Here is a 20592-nt window from a genome sequence, read left to right as displayed (position 1 = left end):
AGCCGTGCTGGCTGTCTCAAATCACCTCCCTGTCCTCCATGTGCCTTAGCGTAGCTTCCAGGAGGATCTGTTCCATGATCTTCCCAGGCACAGCTGTGAGACTGTCTGGCCTGTAGTCCCCCGGTCTTCCTTTTTTCCCTTTTTAAAAATGGGGGTTATGTTTCCCCTTTTCCAGTCAGTGAGAACGTCACCGGACTGCCACGACTTCTCAAATACGATGGATAGTGGCTTAGCAATAGTAGTTAGCAAGTAGTTCCATGCAACCAAGCCTAGGTCAGCTCTGATAATGGAGCAAGCTCAGAGATCCTACATTAAACTGCGTTCTGCAACGTTGACATACCCCGAATACCTGTGTCCCCTAGTTCTCTATCTTTAAAATAGAGTAAGAGCATTTCTCTCTCTCCCCTAAGAGTCTTATCGAAATAAATACATTAAAGCTTGGGAGGCATGCAGATGCTGCAGTAATGGCAGCCATTCAAGTATCTAAGATAGGTATCTTCCTGCAACCAATTACATTTTCTTCTACAATTCAAGTTTTACTCAGTGATTTGTTGCAAATGTCTTGTGATAAATGTTCCATGGCATCTAACAGTTATTGTAAATTATTATATACAGCATACAGAAAATGCCACGATAGGGTATGTTTATTTAGTGTTACAAAGATGTTAATCACCCATGCTATGCTCTGTAAGCCCTTACAACACAATTTACATTCTCATAAAAGTATCTGTACAGATATACTAACAGAACAGAACACTCAGCCCATCAAAAATAAATTATAAATGCTCCCAACCAAGACCAAGTCCTATGGAAAAGCTACCGTATCCATTTTCTCTTTGAAATATGCAGGTCATTTCAGACCACAAGCTATGCATCACTTCTGGACTCCCCATCTGATCAAGATGATCAGATACAAATCTCAGTATTGGAATCAACCCCCCTTTAACCTATGTTCAAGAATTAAACGCCATCAAACTTTAAAGCTCTTCACAGGCAAACTTGCAGCTAGGCTGCTAAATTCAGTATTTTTCCAGAGTCTAAATTATTAGAATTTCAAACATAAATTATTGATTGACAATATTTTCTTTGGGAACTGTGGGAAAATAAGTATATTACAGTGGATATTATTTCATGAGTATTATATACATCATTTTATCTATGCAGTACTTAACTATTATAGATGTAAACACAAATGAAGCTGAAAGAGGAAATCCCATCGCATATGAGCATAAGACATACAAGGTATACAGCTTTCTCACTGAGATTAAGGTACTGCCCAGGTGTGCGGTTAACCCCAGCAATCGTCAAGGCTTTGTACCAAGTTCATTTTAGGGGGTGAGGGATGTTGGGAAGCCACCAGGAGCAAAGGTGGAGATGTTGGAGCTAAGCTGAAGGAACTGATGGTGTCAGGGATAGAGCTGGAGAACAGAACTAAATTGAAAAGGCTGTAGCCAGGGTTTTGGCAGTCACCAGTCAGTAGAACCACTGGAGCAGAGGGAGATTGTGGCTTTCGGGAGCAATATGATATGGTCTCACAGCATCATGTGAGCTGTGGCAGAACCAAGCAATGAGGATTCTAACGCTTCTTGCTGATTCACTATCCACACCAGGACCTGAGAAGTACACAACTAAACATGCCCTACATTCGTATTAGCTGCATCTTCTACTCTGTTTTCAATTGCTTCTCAGTAAAGCACCTCTACCCCCCCAGCGTATCCTGGGTCACCCTTGGCTGCCTTCCCCCACTGGACTTCAGAAATGTCCAAATGAATTGCAAGAGGAAAAATCAGTGGGCCATGTTTGCATTAGCAAGACTAACACTAACAAAACTGAATTCCCAGAGCAAAACATTTGGTGCAGAGAACCTGATGTTCACAAATTCTAGCCTGGTGTTGAAAACTAAAACCCCATTAGAGGTTGGGGCACATCACTGTGCTTTTGGAGTGCATCCTCTAATTTCATTTCAGCCAAAGTAGTCTAGTTCATGCACTCCGAGACTGCTCCTTGATATGAACTGAAGCACAGTACGTGGGGACAACCAGGAAATTTGCTTCTAAGAGCACTCCTGGTGTGAAGTAGAACTAAAATGCAGATGCACTGGGCAGCACATGAGAAAGAGAAGAGATCAACTACAGAAGATTGTTTGCCTCTCCCATCTGGATGAAACTCGAGTTCACAAGAAAAGTGTAAAGCTCATGGGAGGAAAAAAAATCATGCAACCTGTTTAGTGTTTTAACTTCCTGCCCATGTCCTTAAGTAACGATAACTGAGTTAATAAATATTGCTTTTCTTTGAAGGAATTGGTTTTGAAACAATTTGATCTGTTCACTGGTCAGAACAAAAGGTCACATTAAGCAAATCCAGATGGACTTGCCACCTTAACACAGTCTGTTGCCTTAAGAGTCAATTCCAAATCTTTTGAACTGTGGGAAAAATATTTGGACAAAATACTTCAAGTGTATATACCCATATGTATAGGTACGCATACACATATACACACACCCCAGCAGACTTTAAAGAACTAATGAAAATTTATTAAAACTCATCTAACGAAAAAAATCACATCAGTCAAATTTGATGTGTGTAGGAAGGCTGGCCACATGTTTATAGCATATAAAATCCAGAAACAAAGAACTTCCAGTAAAATCTTTTATATTGTACCTTTAAAAAGAAATATTAAAAGCCAGATAATGTAGGCCTTACTTAAATAACTAGTCTTACTGATCTCTGTGAGACTGTTTCTGTGACTATGGGCTGGTGACTCAAGCTAAAGTTTTGCAAGGGGGTCACAGTAGTCAGTCAGCCTGCTGTTTATAATATAATAAGGTGTTTATTCTGCTAGGTTTAAGCTTTTAATGCAGATAGCTATCATATAATTTAGGCTCCAATGTGGACTTGTTTGACTTGTTCCTGTGGGAAATAATTTTTTCCTTGTGTATATGTATCTCATTAATACTTGTTGTTCCTAATACTATTAGATCATTTAACTGAAGATTTGTGCTAAATGCACTTTCACCTGCATTTATTTAATAATTCTTTATTTTTGCATTGTAGTTGTTACAGATCCCCATTCCTCTTGTGCAGCCTAAACTAACTTAAAGCTGTTTTCAACTACATTCCTTTGAACATGAGTTAGTAGGTATGCACAACGGCACTCATAGAGCAAGTTTGGCCTTCAGTGTAGACGCTTCTCTCCTTTATCACACCAGTGCCTATCTCTCTTCAGAGAAACGTTAATGGAATATATAAATTAATGTCAGGAAAGTAATTCTATATCAATAGATTTAGGAGGACCACAAAGTCTTTTGACTACACTTGTAACTTGGAAAGGTCTCCTACCTTCAACTATGTGAATCACAACCCGTTAGCAAACGTCCAATTGAAATCATATGTAAAAGGAGCTGGAAAACTTTGCAGAGTTCACCTCTAATCACAGATGACTTTAATGTGGCTTTTGTTCTTATGAAGAAATTTCCCGGTTACAGGGTTTGGACTGAACAATGAACACTTAGTTACACTAATACCACCTGTTCTGGGAGTGTAAGATTGTTACCTGACACACTTTAGAACTGAACACAGAGTGCTAAACTTCTTTGCCTTGCCTTTGTTGTATTATTAAGAATACTGGCTATTAAAGCCTTTCAGGTGTAATTTATAGCTTATACTTTAAAAAAAAAAAAAGTATGCTTTTAATGACAGATGTCATTAGTTTGCTGCCACATTTGGAAGCTGAAAGTTTAAGAGGTTTCATCTGTTCTGTATTCCCTAAGTGACACAATGGGTCAATGCATAGGTTCATGTCTTTGTTGTAGATGTTCCAAAAATTCTATAGCCCATGGCTTCACAACAGCTCCAACACTCCTCATTTAACCTAGGTGGGTCACGACCTGGGCTTTTGGTACTATGCAACTTGGAGTCAAGCTTCCCGTTAATGACAGTGGTATCAAAAGTTGTTACTTTACATTTGTGTTTTTTCATATTCCATAGTCAAAGACACTTGCCTAAGAGAGTAAGCAGGAAGAAATCGGGCTGCATCTGAAGATACTGCGATCCTGATAGCAGGAAGATAAAACTTAGATAAAATTATTGATCAAATCTTAATAACCTGTTGATACTTGAAGCAGTGACTCATGAAACAGAAACACCAGTAAGCACATGCTGACTTCTACTGCCTGTAACACAACTGTAGTGTATCCCTGTCAAGCTGACACATGACTGTAATAGGAAAACACCAGCATTACTAGCAGTAAGCAAGGCAAAGCTGGTAGAGTTTAAAGAATATCTTGGGAGAACTGCCAAATAAAATGGATTTTAACTCAATTCTTGAGCACAGTCTCACTCCAAATTTACCCCTCACACACCAGTACTGGAAATAGGAGGCAATTAAGCCTAGGACTGAAGAAGATATCATGAAGTAAAAATAACATGAATAAGAATCAGTAAGACCTAATACAATTTCACATATATATTTGTTCCTGTTTAAGGATTTCAGAATTCTATCCAAACTATAATGCATTAAATTTCACATCATCATGAATTAGAAAAATATTACCCCATTGAACAAACTCAAAAAGAATAACAGATTTACCCAAGGTGATTTTTCAGCTACCAGCAGAGCTATGCATAGACTTTGAAAGCCCTGATTGTCAATCCTCCCTTCTAATCAGTAGCCCACCGACACAAATCCTTGACAGGTAAACTGAATCCACTTCATATTCAAAACAAATCCCAAAATATTTACATATTAAAACAAGCAGACCATCTTAAAAGTAAAGAAAGTACTAATCAAATTTAAAAATATTTTGACCAATTCTAACCTGTCTCTTTATCCTTTGGATCAGTTAACAGCAACATTTTGCAAGTAGGATTATTTCGGTAGAGAGGGACAAAACACACACAGGAATCTTCAAGTTTAACCTAAAAAACAAACAAACCCTGTAGCTGTTTGTACTGCAAAGCTCGCAAGAAGTATTTCATGTGTTAGATGCACTTATGATATGTTTTACTAACATGCATGGTATAAGCTTAGCACAACACCCTCTCAATCCTGAACTTCAAGGCACTGAAACATACATAATATTCTAATATTATCAGTAAGTAATGTTAATTTAAAAGAAATCAAGCTACCGAAGTTAGTGAAGACCTTAATGCTGACTTACTATGATTAGTACATAACCTGGCTTTGAACACAGTTACATGCAGACAAATGGTGTCATGAAAGAAGAGACACATCAAATAAAAACAAATACAACTTGCACTTCTTACAGCATCGTCCAGTTGAGTACTTGCGGTGTTTTGCAAACAATGAATTAAGCCTCAGGGTACAAGGAGTATCAAAGCATTAGGGCAGTGCCCGGGCAGTTTATCTGAGAGGCACAGGGAGGGTAGATAATTGGCACAAGGTGGTTATGTTGAAGGCCAAGCTAAAAATCAAAATGCAGCTCTCAAGCTCTCAGTCTTAGACTAAACTTCTAAATGATGTGACACATAAACACAAAATTACTGTGCTCAAACAGCTCTATATGCATAGAGATGACGATTTCCATATGAATATTGCAAATGCTCTCATGTAAGTTTAGGTACAGGCAAAGAGCGTGCATAATTTAGCACAGTATGTACTGTACTTTCAAAAATCTGGTCCATTGTGTATGTGTGGGTGTGCCTCTCTCTCTAATTGCACCCATTTGTCAGTTTGCTATGAAACTCAAATCAGTCATGTGATACATTTAATATTTCTTGGTGCATGGAAGGAGTAGCATGAATATGGATTATTCAAGATAACTTTAAGTTGAAACCAGTGTTCACTAGTTTATGAGTGCCAGAATCCTGGGATCATCTATGCAAACACTGGACTCCAGGAAAAAAACTGAAAACTGCCTGAAATCTGTATTCATGAGCTTCCTGAAATTTCAGTATGTTCTGAGGATTCAGTCGTTCTTTGCATGCTTCAAATATAACAGCATCGATGTCATTATGGCACCTGGGAGCATTACTATAATGAAAAGGCCAGTACTATTTCCAATACTGCTCTGACTGTTATTTTGTTTTATAAGGTAATGTGCACTTTCACAGGTGCTAACAACATCAGCATGAGCCAAGCATAGCTTTCTCTGTATGAACGCTGCCAATGGGCTTCTGTCCTGACTTGCAATAATCCTTGCTATTTGTGTACTGAATGCTTGACCAAAGACCATGCCATACTGAAAAGAAGTTCTGTGACCCGAGCAAGTGGGCTGATAGCCACTTAACACTTGCTAAATAATTATTCATGGTTGCCGGTCCTGCCACTTGAAACCTGCTTTAAATCAGATGCACAGAGAAAAAAAAGCCTGGTAACTGCAGCCATTATTCAAACACCAAAATCCTCATCCTTCAGGTTGTAAGTATGCAATAGAGATTGTTAGCTGAGATGTTCACTGGGGATGGGAGCTTTACCTTACTACATTTAATTTATTATTAATTACAAAATATCAACATTCTTTGAACTATTTATTACAGAGTATAAGGAAAAAAACAATACAGCAAGAACATTACCATTACTTATGCCCTTGACTAGCTGTCTGACTGCAGATTAGATTAGACCTGAATTAAATGAATGCAAAGAGAAATGTGTTGCTATGAGACTCAAATCAGTCACGTGATATATTTAAGGTCTGATGACAAGCCACAAAATCAAGACAGTTCTGAATCAAAAGCCAGAAGTCCACCTTTAACTGATCTCACTGTGTCTAGCTATTGCAGGAATACATAACAGCACTGCTTGGGATTTCTGAGCCTCTAAAAGTACAACCAGGCATGAAAGGCTGAGGTAAGGACACAGAAGCCCTAAACTGGGGGATCTTTGCATTTTCAGGTTTGTTTGTATTTAACCCTACATGGTCCACTAGAGGGCATTAAAAGAGTATTTAAAGCTAGTTACAGTCATGGCTAAAAGATGAAGCTACCCACCTGAAACAGCGTTTTTCTGGAAACTACTGCATATTATTTTCCTAAATTGTAGAAAAGCCACTGTAGTCCAAACTTTCATTTCAACTAATCCACTTACTGGTTTGACAGTACAGTAACAGTTAGCCCAGCACACCTTTTATGATCTAGAAAATGCCCAGAATGAAAGGTTTCATAGGTTGACTGAAGTCAGAATAGGCCTGCTCACTCATCTCCAATGCATTCCTCCCACGTGGCTCAGGAATGGACCCTAAAGCATTGGCACCTACAGTATTTATACCATCTACCAATCACATCTGATCAGAATTCCTTTGGAGAACCCATATTGGAAATTATCAATATAAGTATTGGAAAGAATGGAAACAAAAGATACACTATATCACAATACCTGTGTAAACTGCACAGTTGAGGCAGAATACAGAGCTGAGCTATGGTATAAACGTCTATCAAATTCACTTTTGATTCAGTCCTATAAGGAGGCAGGTCAAGATGCAAAGTTCAGCTAAGTACTTCAAATCCTCATCCACACTTGGAGGGTTTTAGACTTGTAGTTTAAGCTTATCTCTCATTTGCAGCATGCAAACTGTTTGAAATAATGCAGGTGATTTTAAGAGATTTGTAATTGGGCCACACCAGTTTACCCCTATTCACAGACAGACTATGAGCACAACCAACAAACTAGTTTGCAAGTATCTAACTTGCAGTATGAAAAACATCAGCCTACTACCTCTTCTCCTCCAGGGATCAAAAAAACATCAGGAGTGTACGATGATTTCTTCAAGAGTTTTTCATAGTATGTTTCGGCATCTACTTGCAGAACCTCTGGATCTCCTGCTAACGTATCTACCAAGTAAAGGCAACCTGTAGTTAAAATAAAACACAAGATATTTTTACTTTTTAAATGAACTAAGACACATGAGTTTTAAAACCTCAGTTTCCCCAGCAGCTGCGAGGTGTAGCTGGGCCCTTATTGTTCCCATTAGAGCCTTTTGTATAATCCTAGTCTAAAATAGTAAGGCTGGTAAAAACCTATCTATATGTTATTTACTTCTTGACATGCAATTTTACTAAGTAGAACCATGACAGCATCAAATCACATTTGTCTCGTTTGAATTCAACAAGCACAGTCTCAAATTTCTCTAGGTGTAAGTAAATTGCTTTAAAGCTGGAAGAGCAAAAAAACTTCTTCAGAACACAGCCTGAGTTTTAGTACTGTCCAAAAATATAACAGGAAAAGAATTCCAAAGCTTCCACTCTTTCTTGTAAGACTGCCCCTTTATGGGTCAGTCCATGATCTGTTGTATATCATTATTTTTCTCTTTCTCAAGTAACTTTAATTGGGCACTTTCACAACAATGAAATAATGTCAAAAAAAATTAAAATATTTACCCAAGAGTTCCCAAAATAGTAACCATCACCTTTTATGCAACATAACTTTTAATCCATGTGACTCAATGCTGAAGGGTATTCATGCAAGGTATCTGTTAATTGCATGCAAACAAAAATTACATACATCTGATGCCTGTTACCTAAATGCAAAGTCCAACTCAGTGCTCATGAGGAACCAAGCAACCTCCTCCTGATATAACAAACCAGACTGATTGGTGGCTCATCACCACCACAGGATAAAGAATATCAGAAGAAATGGGTTAGCAGTCTAAACAGTATTCTGCCAGTCTTCTATCATAGGAAGGAAATAGTTTCAATTTAAGGGGCTTTCAATCAACAAGCCACACCTGCAACTCTCATAAGCCCCAAACTGAGGACAAAATCTTCTACCACACTGCTATAGTTGGAATCTTAGTTCTGAATCCTCCATTTTTAATCATGGTTTGCTCTCACATGGAAGCTCCTGTGACCCAAGTTTAATGTGAAATAACTGCACTGATAGTAAGTGCAAAGTAAACGGCTGAGACAATGAACAGTCTTACGAGGGCCATTGCAAGAACTGTCCATATTAAGATTCAGAAACTGTGAATCATAAAAGTACCATATTGAAAATGATACCTTTCCATGTAAAAGTAGGAGCATGGGATTTGCAGTACCAGGTCAGACTATTCACCCACCGTCCCACCATCCTCCCTCTGGCAGTGATCAGTATCTGATTCCTCAGCAAAAGGGTGAGAAACTACAACTGGTAATTCACCACCACCCAGCACTGCTTAAAATGCTTTAAACGTTATTTTCCTGCCCTTTGCAGGCAATCAGCTTACATCCTGAGGCTTGACAGCAAAGCTCTCTAGTCAGAATGCTGAACAGAAGCTACTCTGTAAATGGTTTTCATAGTATGTTTGTATGTGACAAAATGGGAGAGAAAGCAGCATTGCAACACTGGCCAGTTGAGTCACATTATAAAATCCCAGCCAGTACTTAGCAGTGGCAGTTTTCTTCTGCAGCGGCCTCCCCCAGTGTACTGTGTAACACCATCAAGCAAAGAAGCCATATAAGGGAAAGAAACTAAAGATTATTTTTAAAAACTTTAGTAATTTACTGAAGTAAATTTACTAGTAAATTAATTCTTTGCAATAGAGCAGCATGTAAGACTTATGTTTAGCACAAAGAAAAATATTGGCCACGCTAATAAATACTATTCATGAGATGCTGCTTACCAGGCTACATCCTGCCATTGTTAAGCCAAAGCAACTTAATAAGCACAATCATGTTTTCTTCTCACTGAACAAAACAACTAGTGCCTTCAAAGTTACACTAACTTTCTGGTACATAATATGCTTGTATTCTAAGGTAATAGTGACCATTTGAAGGATGAAATAATGTCACAGATTAAATAATCAGGCATTAGAGAAAACTTCTGATCGACTTTCCATTAACACAGCTTTCCACAGAAGTAATTTTTTTCTCTAAAAAAACGCTTTTAGACTTGCAGTTAACTTGTCTTTCTCATGTAATACTCTGAAAATTCCCAAGTGAGTTAGGAGCACATATTCCAATAAAGGGGAAATAAAAAAATTTTTCATGAAGAACACAAATCTGTCTCAGCTTCTGTATATAAGGTGGGGGGAGAGAGATTGAGAGTGAGGTTCCTTTAGGGACAATACAGAGCAGAAGTCTAACTCTAGGTACCCTGGAGTGTCCTCAAGAAGCCAGTTGTGCTAAGGCTGGCTTTTGTGAACATCCCCCCCAAACTTACATACACATGCACATACCACTAATACTGTTCAGCTGCCATAGGCAGGAGAAAAATCACTAGTTTGAAATTTTTTTACGTTAGCTAATGTGTTTCCCAGTTTTCCCCAGTACAAAGTGAAGAAATTATATTTTCCCTCCTGTATACGTCCCTTTTATGCTTTTTTGGTATACAAAACCAAAAAAAAAACCTCGACAAAGTCTAACCATAACTATTGTTATTAGGCATTTGACTACAACAATAATTACTGCTGGCTAACAGGATGTTATAAAGGTTCCAAAATCAATTGCAAAATAATTTGTTAACTTTGCTTTAAAAGAAAAGCAACACTATTCTCCTCTGAGTGCTTCAGTCTGAGGCCCCTGTCAGCATCTTGGGATACCAAAATTGCAACGTTCCAAGGACAGCCTTTTAACCTAATTTGAATTACAGGATTTCATTCAAATTTGATCTTACCTAGCGGCAACAAAAGAGCACATTGTGGCAGCCAATCTGCTAGACACCCAGCGAGCACTTCTTTCAAACAGGCGATGTGCACAAAGGGTTACCATCTGGGGGAGGGAGGGAGCGAGGAAGAGGGGGAGCGAAGGAGAGCAGGAGGGTTGAGTCATAAAAAGGGGGCCTCTTGCTGCAGCCACAGAGGAGGGACCATAAACCATAAGGAGAGTAAATTTAGAACGGGAGGCCTACTGCATTAGAGGGATTCCTGACATTTGCGCTGAAGTGGCTGCCATCTTAAATAGCCAAAGCTGGTAAACAAGGTCAAGACATCATCTAGGCGGATTCTACAGCAGCAGTGACAACAAAGGGTTTACAGACAGGTACCAGACTTTGTCATTTACAGGGAACCGGCATTCAGGGCAAAGGATGAGGAAGTGTATGCAATTCAACTGAAAAAAACTTATCTAGAGATAAATAAATGAGAAATCTGAACGGGCATATTTCCATTTCAAACATACAGAGAGTAGATTTTAAAGCAAAAACTAACACCGCTTCTGCTTCTTCTCTCTTTTGTTTCCATGGAGCAGTCTGGGCCACATTCTCAAGCGAGGATGTGTAAGTACATCTCCTCTCACTCTAGTGATCTGTCATCAATTTGCACTAAGAATCTGATTTTTAAAATGAAAAGCTACAGCTAAAACCAGCTATACAAACAAGCAGGCACTGCCCATACAACTCGGTCACCTTTATGAGATAATACCCTCCAGCACCTATAGGTACCTCAGCCTAAAACTTCACACAACTCTGCCAATAAGGTATAAACCAAGGCCCCTGTTTCAGTCCTGATCCCTAAACTCAGGTTTTTTTAAACCCACTGCTATTCCACCTCTGATTTTCTCCAGAATAGAGAGCTGAATTTTATGGTGGTTTCATAAAGTGGACAAATATCCTTCTTGAGAGGTAGAAGTCAAAGTTCACTTCGCTTACGATCCAAAAAGATCAATATGTGGGAATCCAGATAGATCTGATTAACATGCTTACATTCTGCACCAGGTACATAAATAACAAATGCAATCACAAAATAGAAGACAATTTCTAGCTTAAGGTAGAAATTAACTTTTGTAGAGTAGAGACAGACCCCAGTCATTACAGATTCAGCAAGAACTTCATTCTATCAGTTAAAGTAAGCAGGAAATATTTTTCCATGAGCAAAAGAATTTATTCTCAATACAACAGAAAACACATGGTGCACACACTGGCATGTGAAATTCCACAAGTGAAACTACAGACTGCTGTAATGGCCGAACGTAAATTACATGCTTCGATCTAATCAGATATTCTGAAGGTTCTTTTTGATGATCCTTCTATATCCTCTGCAACTAAACCCTGTGAGAACTTCATTCTATCAGTTAAAGTAAGCAGGAAATATTTTTCCATGAGCAAAAGAATTTATTCAACAGAAAACAGAAAACACATGGTGCACACACTGGCATGTGAAATTCCAAACTACAGACTACAGACTGCTGTAATGGCCGAACGTAAATTACATGCTTCGATCTAATCAGATATTCTGAAGGTTCTTTTTGATGATCCTTCTATATCCTCTGCAACTAAACCCTGTGCCATAATAGAAATAATTTAACTAGAATATAGGTAACCACAGACTTATCTCATTAATATAATGCTACAGCAATTCAAATCACCATTACATTCCTCAAGCTCTCTTTCACTAGACTAGTCATTTTAGTACCTATGTATTAGTTTTACTATTTTGCCATTATCTAACAAATTCAGTTACAACTTGGGACAATCAACTCTATCTCTTTGTAAAGATGTTTTAAATACTCATTTAAGTTTCAAATTAGTATGTATTGCCAATACACTTAAATCTTTTTTGATCATGAACCCAATACACAATTTATTAAACGAGATATTTGCTTTCATTGTTAAGAATTTTCTATTCCTTCATTCATACGTAGCTTATTAATACTGTTTCCTTAAGCCAACAAGTTGGTGATGCAGTTATTTCAGACTAGACACACCATTGGGTTGATTAAGATGCATTAAGGTATTGCTGGTACTCCCAGGAAAGACTTGCTTGTTGAAAAGCCCATTTCAGAAATTTGTTAAGGGCATTTAGGATGCAGCCAGATTGTAAAGCAAAATACATCAACCTCACTGTAGATGAAGCATGAAAAGTGTTATGTCTGAAGTGAATTAATCATTTATCCTACAACTACTTTTTCATGTTCTACAAACACAGAAAATGATACTGCATGCATCCATTAAGAATTGTATATTTACAGAAGAGCCATCAGTCACCACAGGATTTGTATATGGACTGTGCATCTTTGTACATTTGTGCAAATTTGTGCATACTTTTACATGTAAAAGTACGAAAAATACTGAAGTGTGATTTCTAGTGGTGCAGAAACAAGACAGATAAAAAGAACCTAACATTTCTAACTTTCAAGTGTCATTTTTTATTCAGTTTTGCCATTTCTAATGCTTGCAATAGCAGTACTGGTTTTATTTATTGGCTTTACTATTGGCTTTATTTTCATGCCAATATATTTCACAATTAGAAAAAAAAACTTCAGCAGATTCTAAGTGTTTCTGACAGTACTGTGAGGGTTTTTTGTCCAAGAAGTATTTTCCCTTTTTTTTTTTTAATCAGAAAACACTTTGCAATATGAGACAAACATACGTGCAGCAACACAAAAAGACTGTGTATCATGTCAATATTTAGGAGGGAATGTTCTTGTAATTAAACCAGGCAACTGAGACCAGAACGCCTAAGATTTATTCTTAATACAGGTGTGGTTTTGTGGCGCCAAACAAATCACTTCATTTTCAGTCTGGTTTCTTATCAGTTAAGTGTATGTCTTATCTACCACTTCAAAAGGGTGTGACGTTTTCCTTATCAGTGCCTCTGAAGTCAGAACATAAAAAGACTACCCAGTCATATAACATAAATTGTTCTCTGTTCTCCTGTGGACTGTCACTGCCACACTATGGCAGCACAACCATGACAGTGTCTAGGATCTAAAGATAACTTTCTTTGCCCTTCTAAATTGTGCACATGTAACAAAAATGCTATCCATTACCCTCTCACAGGAGTGGGAGCTCTGTGTTAAACAGCAGTCCTCAACATCAACTCTTCTCCTTTCCTTCCAATTAGCTTGAACAGCTCTATGCATGTGGTTATCATTAGATGACCATATTTGTTTAACCTTTCAAAAGAAGGAAGAGGTCTTTGGCACATTCCCGGGAGCACATACAGAACCTGACTCTCACATCCTGAATTTAATTGAGCAAGTACATGTCAAAAACCCAAGTTCTAGTGTAAGTGAAACTTCAGTATCATAACAACGTGTGGTGGCAATGGAGCTAGTGGGCAAATGCTGTGGTGTGATATCTGTCCAACATGGCAGGGCAGCTCCTAACCACATGCTGTACATCATTAATGAAAACAATGTTCTTCCCCACTGCATTGCTTTTCACCATTACTAACAGAGCAATCACTCTTGGAACATAAAGCATGAAAAAAATGCATTAGCATTAACAGGTTTCTGTTTCGATCCAAAAATGCCATTTATATATTACTTACTATTCTGTCACAATTCAAATGGCAAGAAGGGCTTCAGAAGACAAACTAAATATAAGTTTCTGTCTGTAAATAATTTTCTGCTATAGAATCAATAAATGAAGGCAGAAGGGAAATACATAATCCTAATCCCATTGCCAATTAAGAAACCAAACAGATTAAATGGATGAGTTCAGCTGTAGCTATACATCATTACTGCAAATTCTGTCACTCAAATGGAGGGCAGACCAAATGTTAGACATCCTAAATGCAGGATGCTATCATATTAGCCATCCCATTCCCACTAACACATTTTTACTACTGATTTCAGAAAAGGGAAGAAAAAAGCTGTAAGTATACACATCTATTTAGCAGAACGTAGATGAGCAAAGGCAGAGACTAGACAAGCCTAACTCTGAAAAATGTCAAACACCTTCAATTTCTACTCACTTCAATGAGCTCTGAAGGCCCTCAGAACCTTGTATGACCAGGGTCTATCAGCCACATATATTATTTATTTTCCAAAACTTAAAGTAGTCTGCAACTTATGAAATGGAAAAAAAAATAGACAAGGGAATTAAATAATTGATTTAAATATTTAGCTCTTTTTGGAAAAAAACCTAGATGAAACCACATTATTTAAAATGTTTTCAAATCTAGAAAAGCAAGTGCGTATTGAAGGGATCACAGAATGGCATTAATCAACTCTAACCTGCAGTACTCCTGTACTGAAAGTTCCAGCAAAGAGGTTCCAACTATATCTATTTTCCCTCAGATGGATCTTTAGCAGTGTTACACTTAGAAAAATAAAGCCACACCCAACTCATAGTACAGATAAATTAAAATACATCTGTGTAAACAGGCTACCCCCTGTCCTATTACACACAGAATGCACATCTGGACTGGCATGTTTTGCACAAAGCTCTAACCTAATGTAATTGAAAAAAGCTGAGGTATTATGGCCCAGAAACAGACTTTATAAATAAAAACTGTAGCATACTGTTAAACCATGGAAGTGCTACCAGCTGTAACTATGACATATCAGGAATTCATACTTCTGCACATTTAACTCTCTCTTTCACAGATATAAAAAAGGAGGAGGGAGCTAACAGAGTAACTCAGAGAAGATGTAGTCCTGAAGAAAAGGGACATTCAGGATTGTAATTAATTAAGGCTTTAAGGTTCATGTTCATATCAGGTTTTCCATTGATTCAGTGGGATTGCTGCTAATACCTCTGAACCTGTGAACATCAGAATTGAGTTCTTCATATGTACTGTTTTTCATACAACCAAGAAACAGGCAGAAATGCTTCTAGAAAAGTCTAACTTCAACTGCTGAAGGCAATGGTGTGGATTTTCTTGCATATGTAAGAAAAAAAATCTAAATTTTTCAATGTAATTATTTGTCTACCCCCTAAACAAAACAAAATATACAAGAATATATGTTTTCCAGAACGACTGCATCCATATCAGGGGCTTCTTCTAGCACAGCTATGTCAGTGCTTCATCTCACTTCATCATACCCATAGCCAAAATAGCTATGCCAGCAGAAGTTCATAGTCCAGGCCTGACCTCAAATTACAGTCTGACTCTTAAAATCTAAGCAAAGAAGAAATGGGAGGCCCTGAATGACACTGAAATATACCACTGAAGTATTTTCATTATTCAGAGAGGCTGATTGGAAAGGCAAATGACAGAAGATTCCGTGAACAGCAGTAGAGCTTTTATGAATCACAAGTTCAAATGTAGATAGCGGTAATTCAACCCTTTACAAAGATGGAAGATAGAAAGGAAGATGCATTGGTCAGAAATCGTCCTATAACTTAAGGGAAAAGAGGAAGACAATGTCTCCCACACTGATAAACAAGGAATAGTGAAATGGCAGGAAATGACAACTGAGTTTGGCAAATGGTCTAGCATGAACATGATTTCACCAGCTAGGACAGTTTCAGAAAAGTGCCATATTTTAAGATCAAGGAGCATTTAAAATTATTACTGAAACACCCACTGTCACAACCTGGCACCAGGGCTAGTATTTAAGTACCACATCAAATACATTACCCTGTTACCACCATCATTCAGAGCAGGTGTGGGAAACCTAAGGCCGCACTACACACAGCCCTTATCTTCGTTTCATATGAACTATGGCAGTATGTGTGGCATACCAAAAGTACCTGAAAGCCCTAGTTTGCTATCGGAAAGGACAATGTTCCCCAAACAAACAATGTAGCAATGAAAACATGAGACAACTGTGTAGATTTTCAGGGATACCAGTTTCAGATACCGCATAATTCGAGTTGCAAATGCTTTACACATCTGACAAATCTACTGCTCCCACCAGTAGAGTGCATAAGTCTGCCTAAGAAAGCCCAGCAGCCTTTCTCCAAATTACTTGCAAGGAGCAATTTGTACAGCCAGACTAATCTCAAAAAAAAGCAATTAATTTGAGAAAAAAAAAAAGGAAAGAAACAAAAAAATCCCCTCCCCCAGTAATTTTCACTTTGCTAAATTTATTATGCGGCTGCAAATTAACACATCACCTGCACTAGCAATCACAAGCCTCTCAGCCTGTCTCAGAACTTGCTTTAATAAACAGCTGCAAGTAGTGGAGGAAATATGTAAACATCTCTCTTGTTTCTCTGTGCCATTGTGTCAGCTATCCTACATGACTTTGAAGGTGCTCCAAAATCAGCATGGCTCTGCTTTTCCCTTTTTCTCCTTTTGGGAGGAGGAAGAAGCAGAGAAGGAAGGACAGGCTGGCAACAGAGGGCTAACTCTGTGCTTGCTGTGCTCTTGACAGTAAGGCTGAGATTGTTTAAATTCAGTTTACACAGGCTCTTCTGTAAGGACAAAAGAAACCACTGCTGGTGGTTAAAAATGCAAACGGTTTTGATTATAATGGCTTGACAATCAGCCAAAGATATGACTAGGGGGAAAAACACAGCAAGGCAGCTATGACCAGAATGGAAGAAACAAGGAAAAACACATGGCTTGACTTCAGAGCAGAAAATTGACTTAGGCTTTGCATAAACGACAGCATACCTCCAAGCTTGCCTGATCCACAGTCTGCCTGGAATGAGAACATGTAGTCTAAAAGCAGAGCCTATTAAAAGGCATAATGTTTCTAAACAGCATCTGTTACGTACTAATAAGCATTACTTAAAGGACACAGGCCTTAAATTGCTACCCAATGTGCACTTATCTGAAACTGCTGCAAGGCAATCATTACAAAAATGTCACATGACACCATGGGAATTTGAATAATATAAAATGTTTTTATTTAGTTTGGCTTGAAATCATTACACAGAAAAAATATGGAGGCACTTTCTGAGATTTTGAAACTGTGCAACTTCACAGGAATGAAACACTAGCAAGAATTACATCAGCGGAGCCATTTGCCATCTGTTGTCAGTAACACTATAAAGACCAGCCACCAGATAGCCATTTCAAGGGTTACAAACACAACATTTTTAAGCATCCACAGACCTCTCAGTTAACTGAGCAGGACAGTTTACTTCGGATATGTGCGACCTGAGGGTCTGCCAATCATTTTGCAAAGACAACACACCAGAACTGTGAATTGCCACGCAAAGTGTTTGGGAGTCTCTCAGTACACAACCGTTATACAATGTGGAAAATACATACCAGCCTGTTCTACGTAGGTTCTTATAACATACTCACAACCATGTCTGCACACTTTCCACTTGCAAATTTAAACCAGCTAGACTTTCTCTTGTTGTTTGTTTTCTCATACTTTCCCCCAAGGGAAGGAGTGTATTCACTGCAGTGCTATCATGGAAAGGGACTCAGGTTTGTTTGCTGGGTTTTGGACTGTATTTTTTCTTTGAGGGAAGTAGTTAGGATTTTGTTTCCTGTTTTCCCTCCTTCTAGACCATAACTACATATTTGTGTTAAAGAAAGCAAGGTTTCAGTAACTTGCCTTACCCGTGGCATGGAAAGCGAGGAGGTTATGACAGCCCTTACCTCTTAGATACACACACTCCTCTGAGTAAAATTCCACCTGTTCCACACATGAGATTTTAGTTATACTGAAGGAGTATAGTTGTTGATCCATCTCATCTTAGAGCTTTGAGTAGCTTTTCTAGATGTGGGGGCCATGTTCATGGTATGTAGCGCTACCCAAATTTTGTGGTTCCACCTTCCAGGCTGCTGACCTCTTGCCTGTAAACTGATTAACATGGAATTCATGGAGGGCAGGGAGATTTCCATCTTCCTAGAGAGACAGATGGAAATTTAAGGCTTCATCAATGCAACTGTTAATCTAGACGTACAGGTTTCTCATCCAGTAACTATTCCTCAGGCTCCAGAGTCGTATATACATTGTTACTCACTGAATGTCCTTCCTAGCCTTGCTGTTAGATGGTTGACACATACAAATCTGACTTTCAAAGTGTTCTAAGATCAAAAAGAACTTGTTACAAGGCTGAATTTAAAACAAGAACCTCAAGTTCTAGGTCAACAGCTGGCCTGCTTCTCAACAGTAAGGTTTGCCTAGGACCTATAAAGGGGCTTAGAAACCTGGAAGTGTAAGCAATCTTGCTCTATGAAAAACAGTTACACGAACAGACGTCAAAACCTAATTGTAGCATCTGAATTACAGCACGACACAAACTGAAAAGCACCATTTGCACAGGAAGAGCTAATAGCTGACTCCAATATGCTCTTAAAGTGTGCTGTATACTCAACCTATTGCCAATTGTTCCATAATTATTTTAAACATAGGTATATCCAATTAAATAACTAAGCCAAAACTTGGATGATACCTAAAAACAATGGCATCTGTTCCAAAAGAGGAAGGGGGTGGAAGAAGAACTATTCTAAACATTCAGTTTGAGAGTAATGAAAAAGTCAGGGGAAAAATGTAGACATTAACTGAAGTGCCCAACAGTACAATGTTTGCTTTGACGTGAAAAACCAAGTCCCATTCATCTAGAGATTTTTATTTAAAAACAACAGCAGAATTGAGAGTCTTCCAAAAAAACCCAATAGCATTATTACAAATGTTTGACTTTCATAAGTGGCTGATAGGAGGGAAAAAATAGAGCAATCCGACTACGGCGCATTTAGCCATGAGCAGCTAGAGGAACTAATGAACAACATCATTATTTTACTGAAGGGGATGAAGTAGGTGCTTTAGATAAATGGCAGCAACTTAAAATGCGTTTCAGAAGATAAATTCACTTTCTCTCCATTTACCTGCTAGCATGACAAATTAAGAAAGAAGAGTATAAAAACAGAGCAGGAGGGAAAGCAGTGCAAAAGCTAACTGAGGTGATGCAATGGGCCCTTATCCAAACAAGTGCGTGAACAGAGATTCTTGGAAGTGCTCCTAGTCAAATATAAACCAGGAACACTACACACGCCAGACTCCCTTGGAAATCCACGGTGAAGCATGTGCAGAAGATCCACCTGTCCTAAAATCAGCTTCCTTTCCAAGCACCAGGAGCATTGCCATTTGGGAACTAATATAATGTCTGTTCATTTCAAAGCAGCGTAAGTCCACCACGTACTGAATGGCTGAGTTCTCTCTATTGGCCTCTGCTGGGCAGAGCAGCTCTTTGCCTACTGTCAGAAACACCAGTAAATTAACTTCTGCTGAAAGAAGATGAGGGGTGAGTGGCTTTTTTCCCCAAAAAAATCATCATTAGAGACCATGTATTTCTTGTTCTACATTCAGCTCATGATCAGCAAAGAAAGTTTTTACTGAATACTTTTTAAAGAAAGGGTAAGTACTCTGCAGTATAGAAAGTCTTTCATATCTCATCTCTACACCAAATTAATCCAACTAATTATTCTTTTGTGGTCAAAAAGCAACATGTTTGCTGCTCCTTTTGTCCCTGTTAAACCATGCTTCTTTTGTTAAACCATGTTTTTGCTCAGTGTGGGTAAACACTTGCTGATGCTGCCTGAGATTTGGCCTTAAAAACGTAGAAGTATTTTTACACAGTATTCCCTCTGCTCTTTAATAGTTCTCAAGTACTTCGCCATTAAAGTCCCAAACTCGTGCACCTGTGCGGTGAGACCTCTAAACAGACACTGGAAACAGGCGTTTGGAGACGACCTTTTCACCAGCATCACCTGCTGAACCAAAGCTGACAGAAATCATTAGGCCAGTTCCTCTCTGCTTCAGGACAGGTTTGGGCTAGCCTAAAACCTGGAAAAGTTACCTGCACGCTTGGGAAAAGGGAAAAAAACCCTGTAGCAGCCTGCTCTGGTTGACCCTGCTTTGTGCAGGGGGGTCGGACTGGACCATCTCCCTCAAGCGATCCTGTGAAAGCAGGGCGCTGGGAGGATGGTAATGAAGAGCCGGGGCTCGCCCGGTCACGACCGCAGGCGACTGAGCAAAGTTTTCTTGGAAAGGCCCGAGTGTTTTGCGGCGTTTTGGCCGCTGCTGGAAAGCCTAGCCGCGGTGCCGCGGGGAGCCCGCCATTTCGGCGCGGCAGGGGGACACGCC

At 38.8% G+C, this 20592-nt stretch overlaps 1 protein-coding gene across 1 annotated transcript in view; it reads right to left on the bottom strand.

Annotated features, from left to right (window-relative positions):
* Nucleotides 1-20592, bottom strand: part of FAM169B (family with sequence similarity 169 member B) — a 47555-nt gene that overhangs the window by 21092 nt on the left and 5871 nt on the right. The window contains exons 2-3 of the mRNA XM_009280995.1: nucleotides 7673-7806; nucleotides 4818-4917 (exon numbers count right to left, since the gene is read on the bottom strand). Coding sequence (XP_009279270.1) covers nucleotides 4818-4917; nucleotides 7673-7806 — 234 coding nt within the window. The remainder of the gene's footprint in view (nucleotides 1-4817; nucleotides 4918-7672; nucleotides 7807-20592) is intronic.

The sequence above is a fragment of the Aptenodytes forsteri genome, unplaced genomic scaffold (assembly GCF_000699145.1).
Source record: "Aptenodytes forsteri isolate BGI_AS27 unplaced genomic scaffold, ASM69914v1 Scaffold564, whole genome shotgun sequence".
Lineage (NCBI taxonomy): Eukaryota > Metazoa > Chordata > Aves > Sphenisciformes > Spheniscidae > Aptenodytes > Aptenodytes forsteri.
This window is presented reverse-complemented; position numbering and strand designations above follow the sequence as displayed.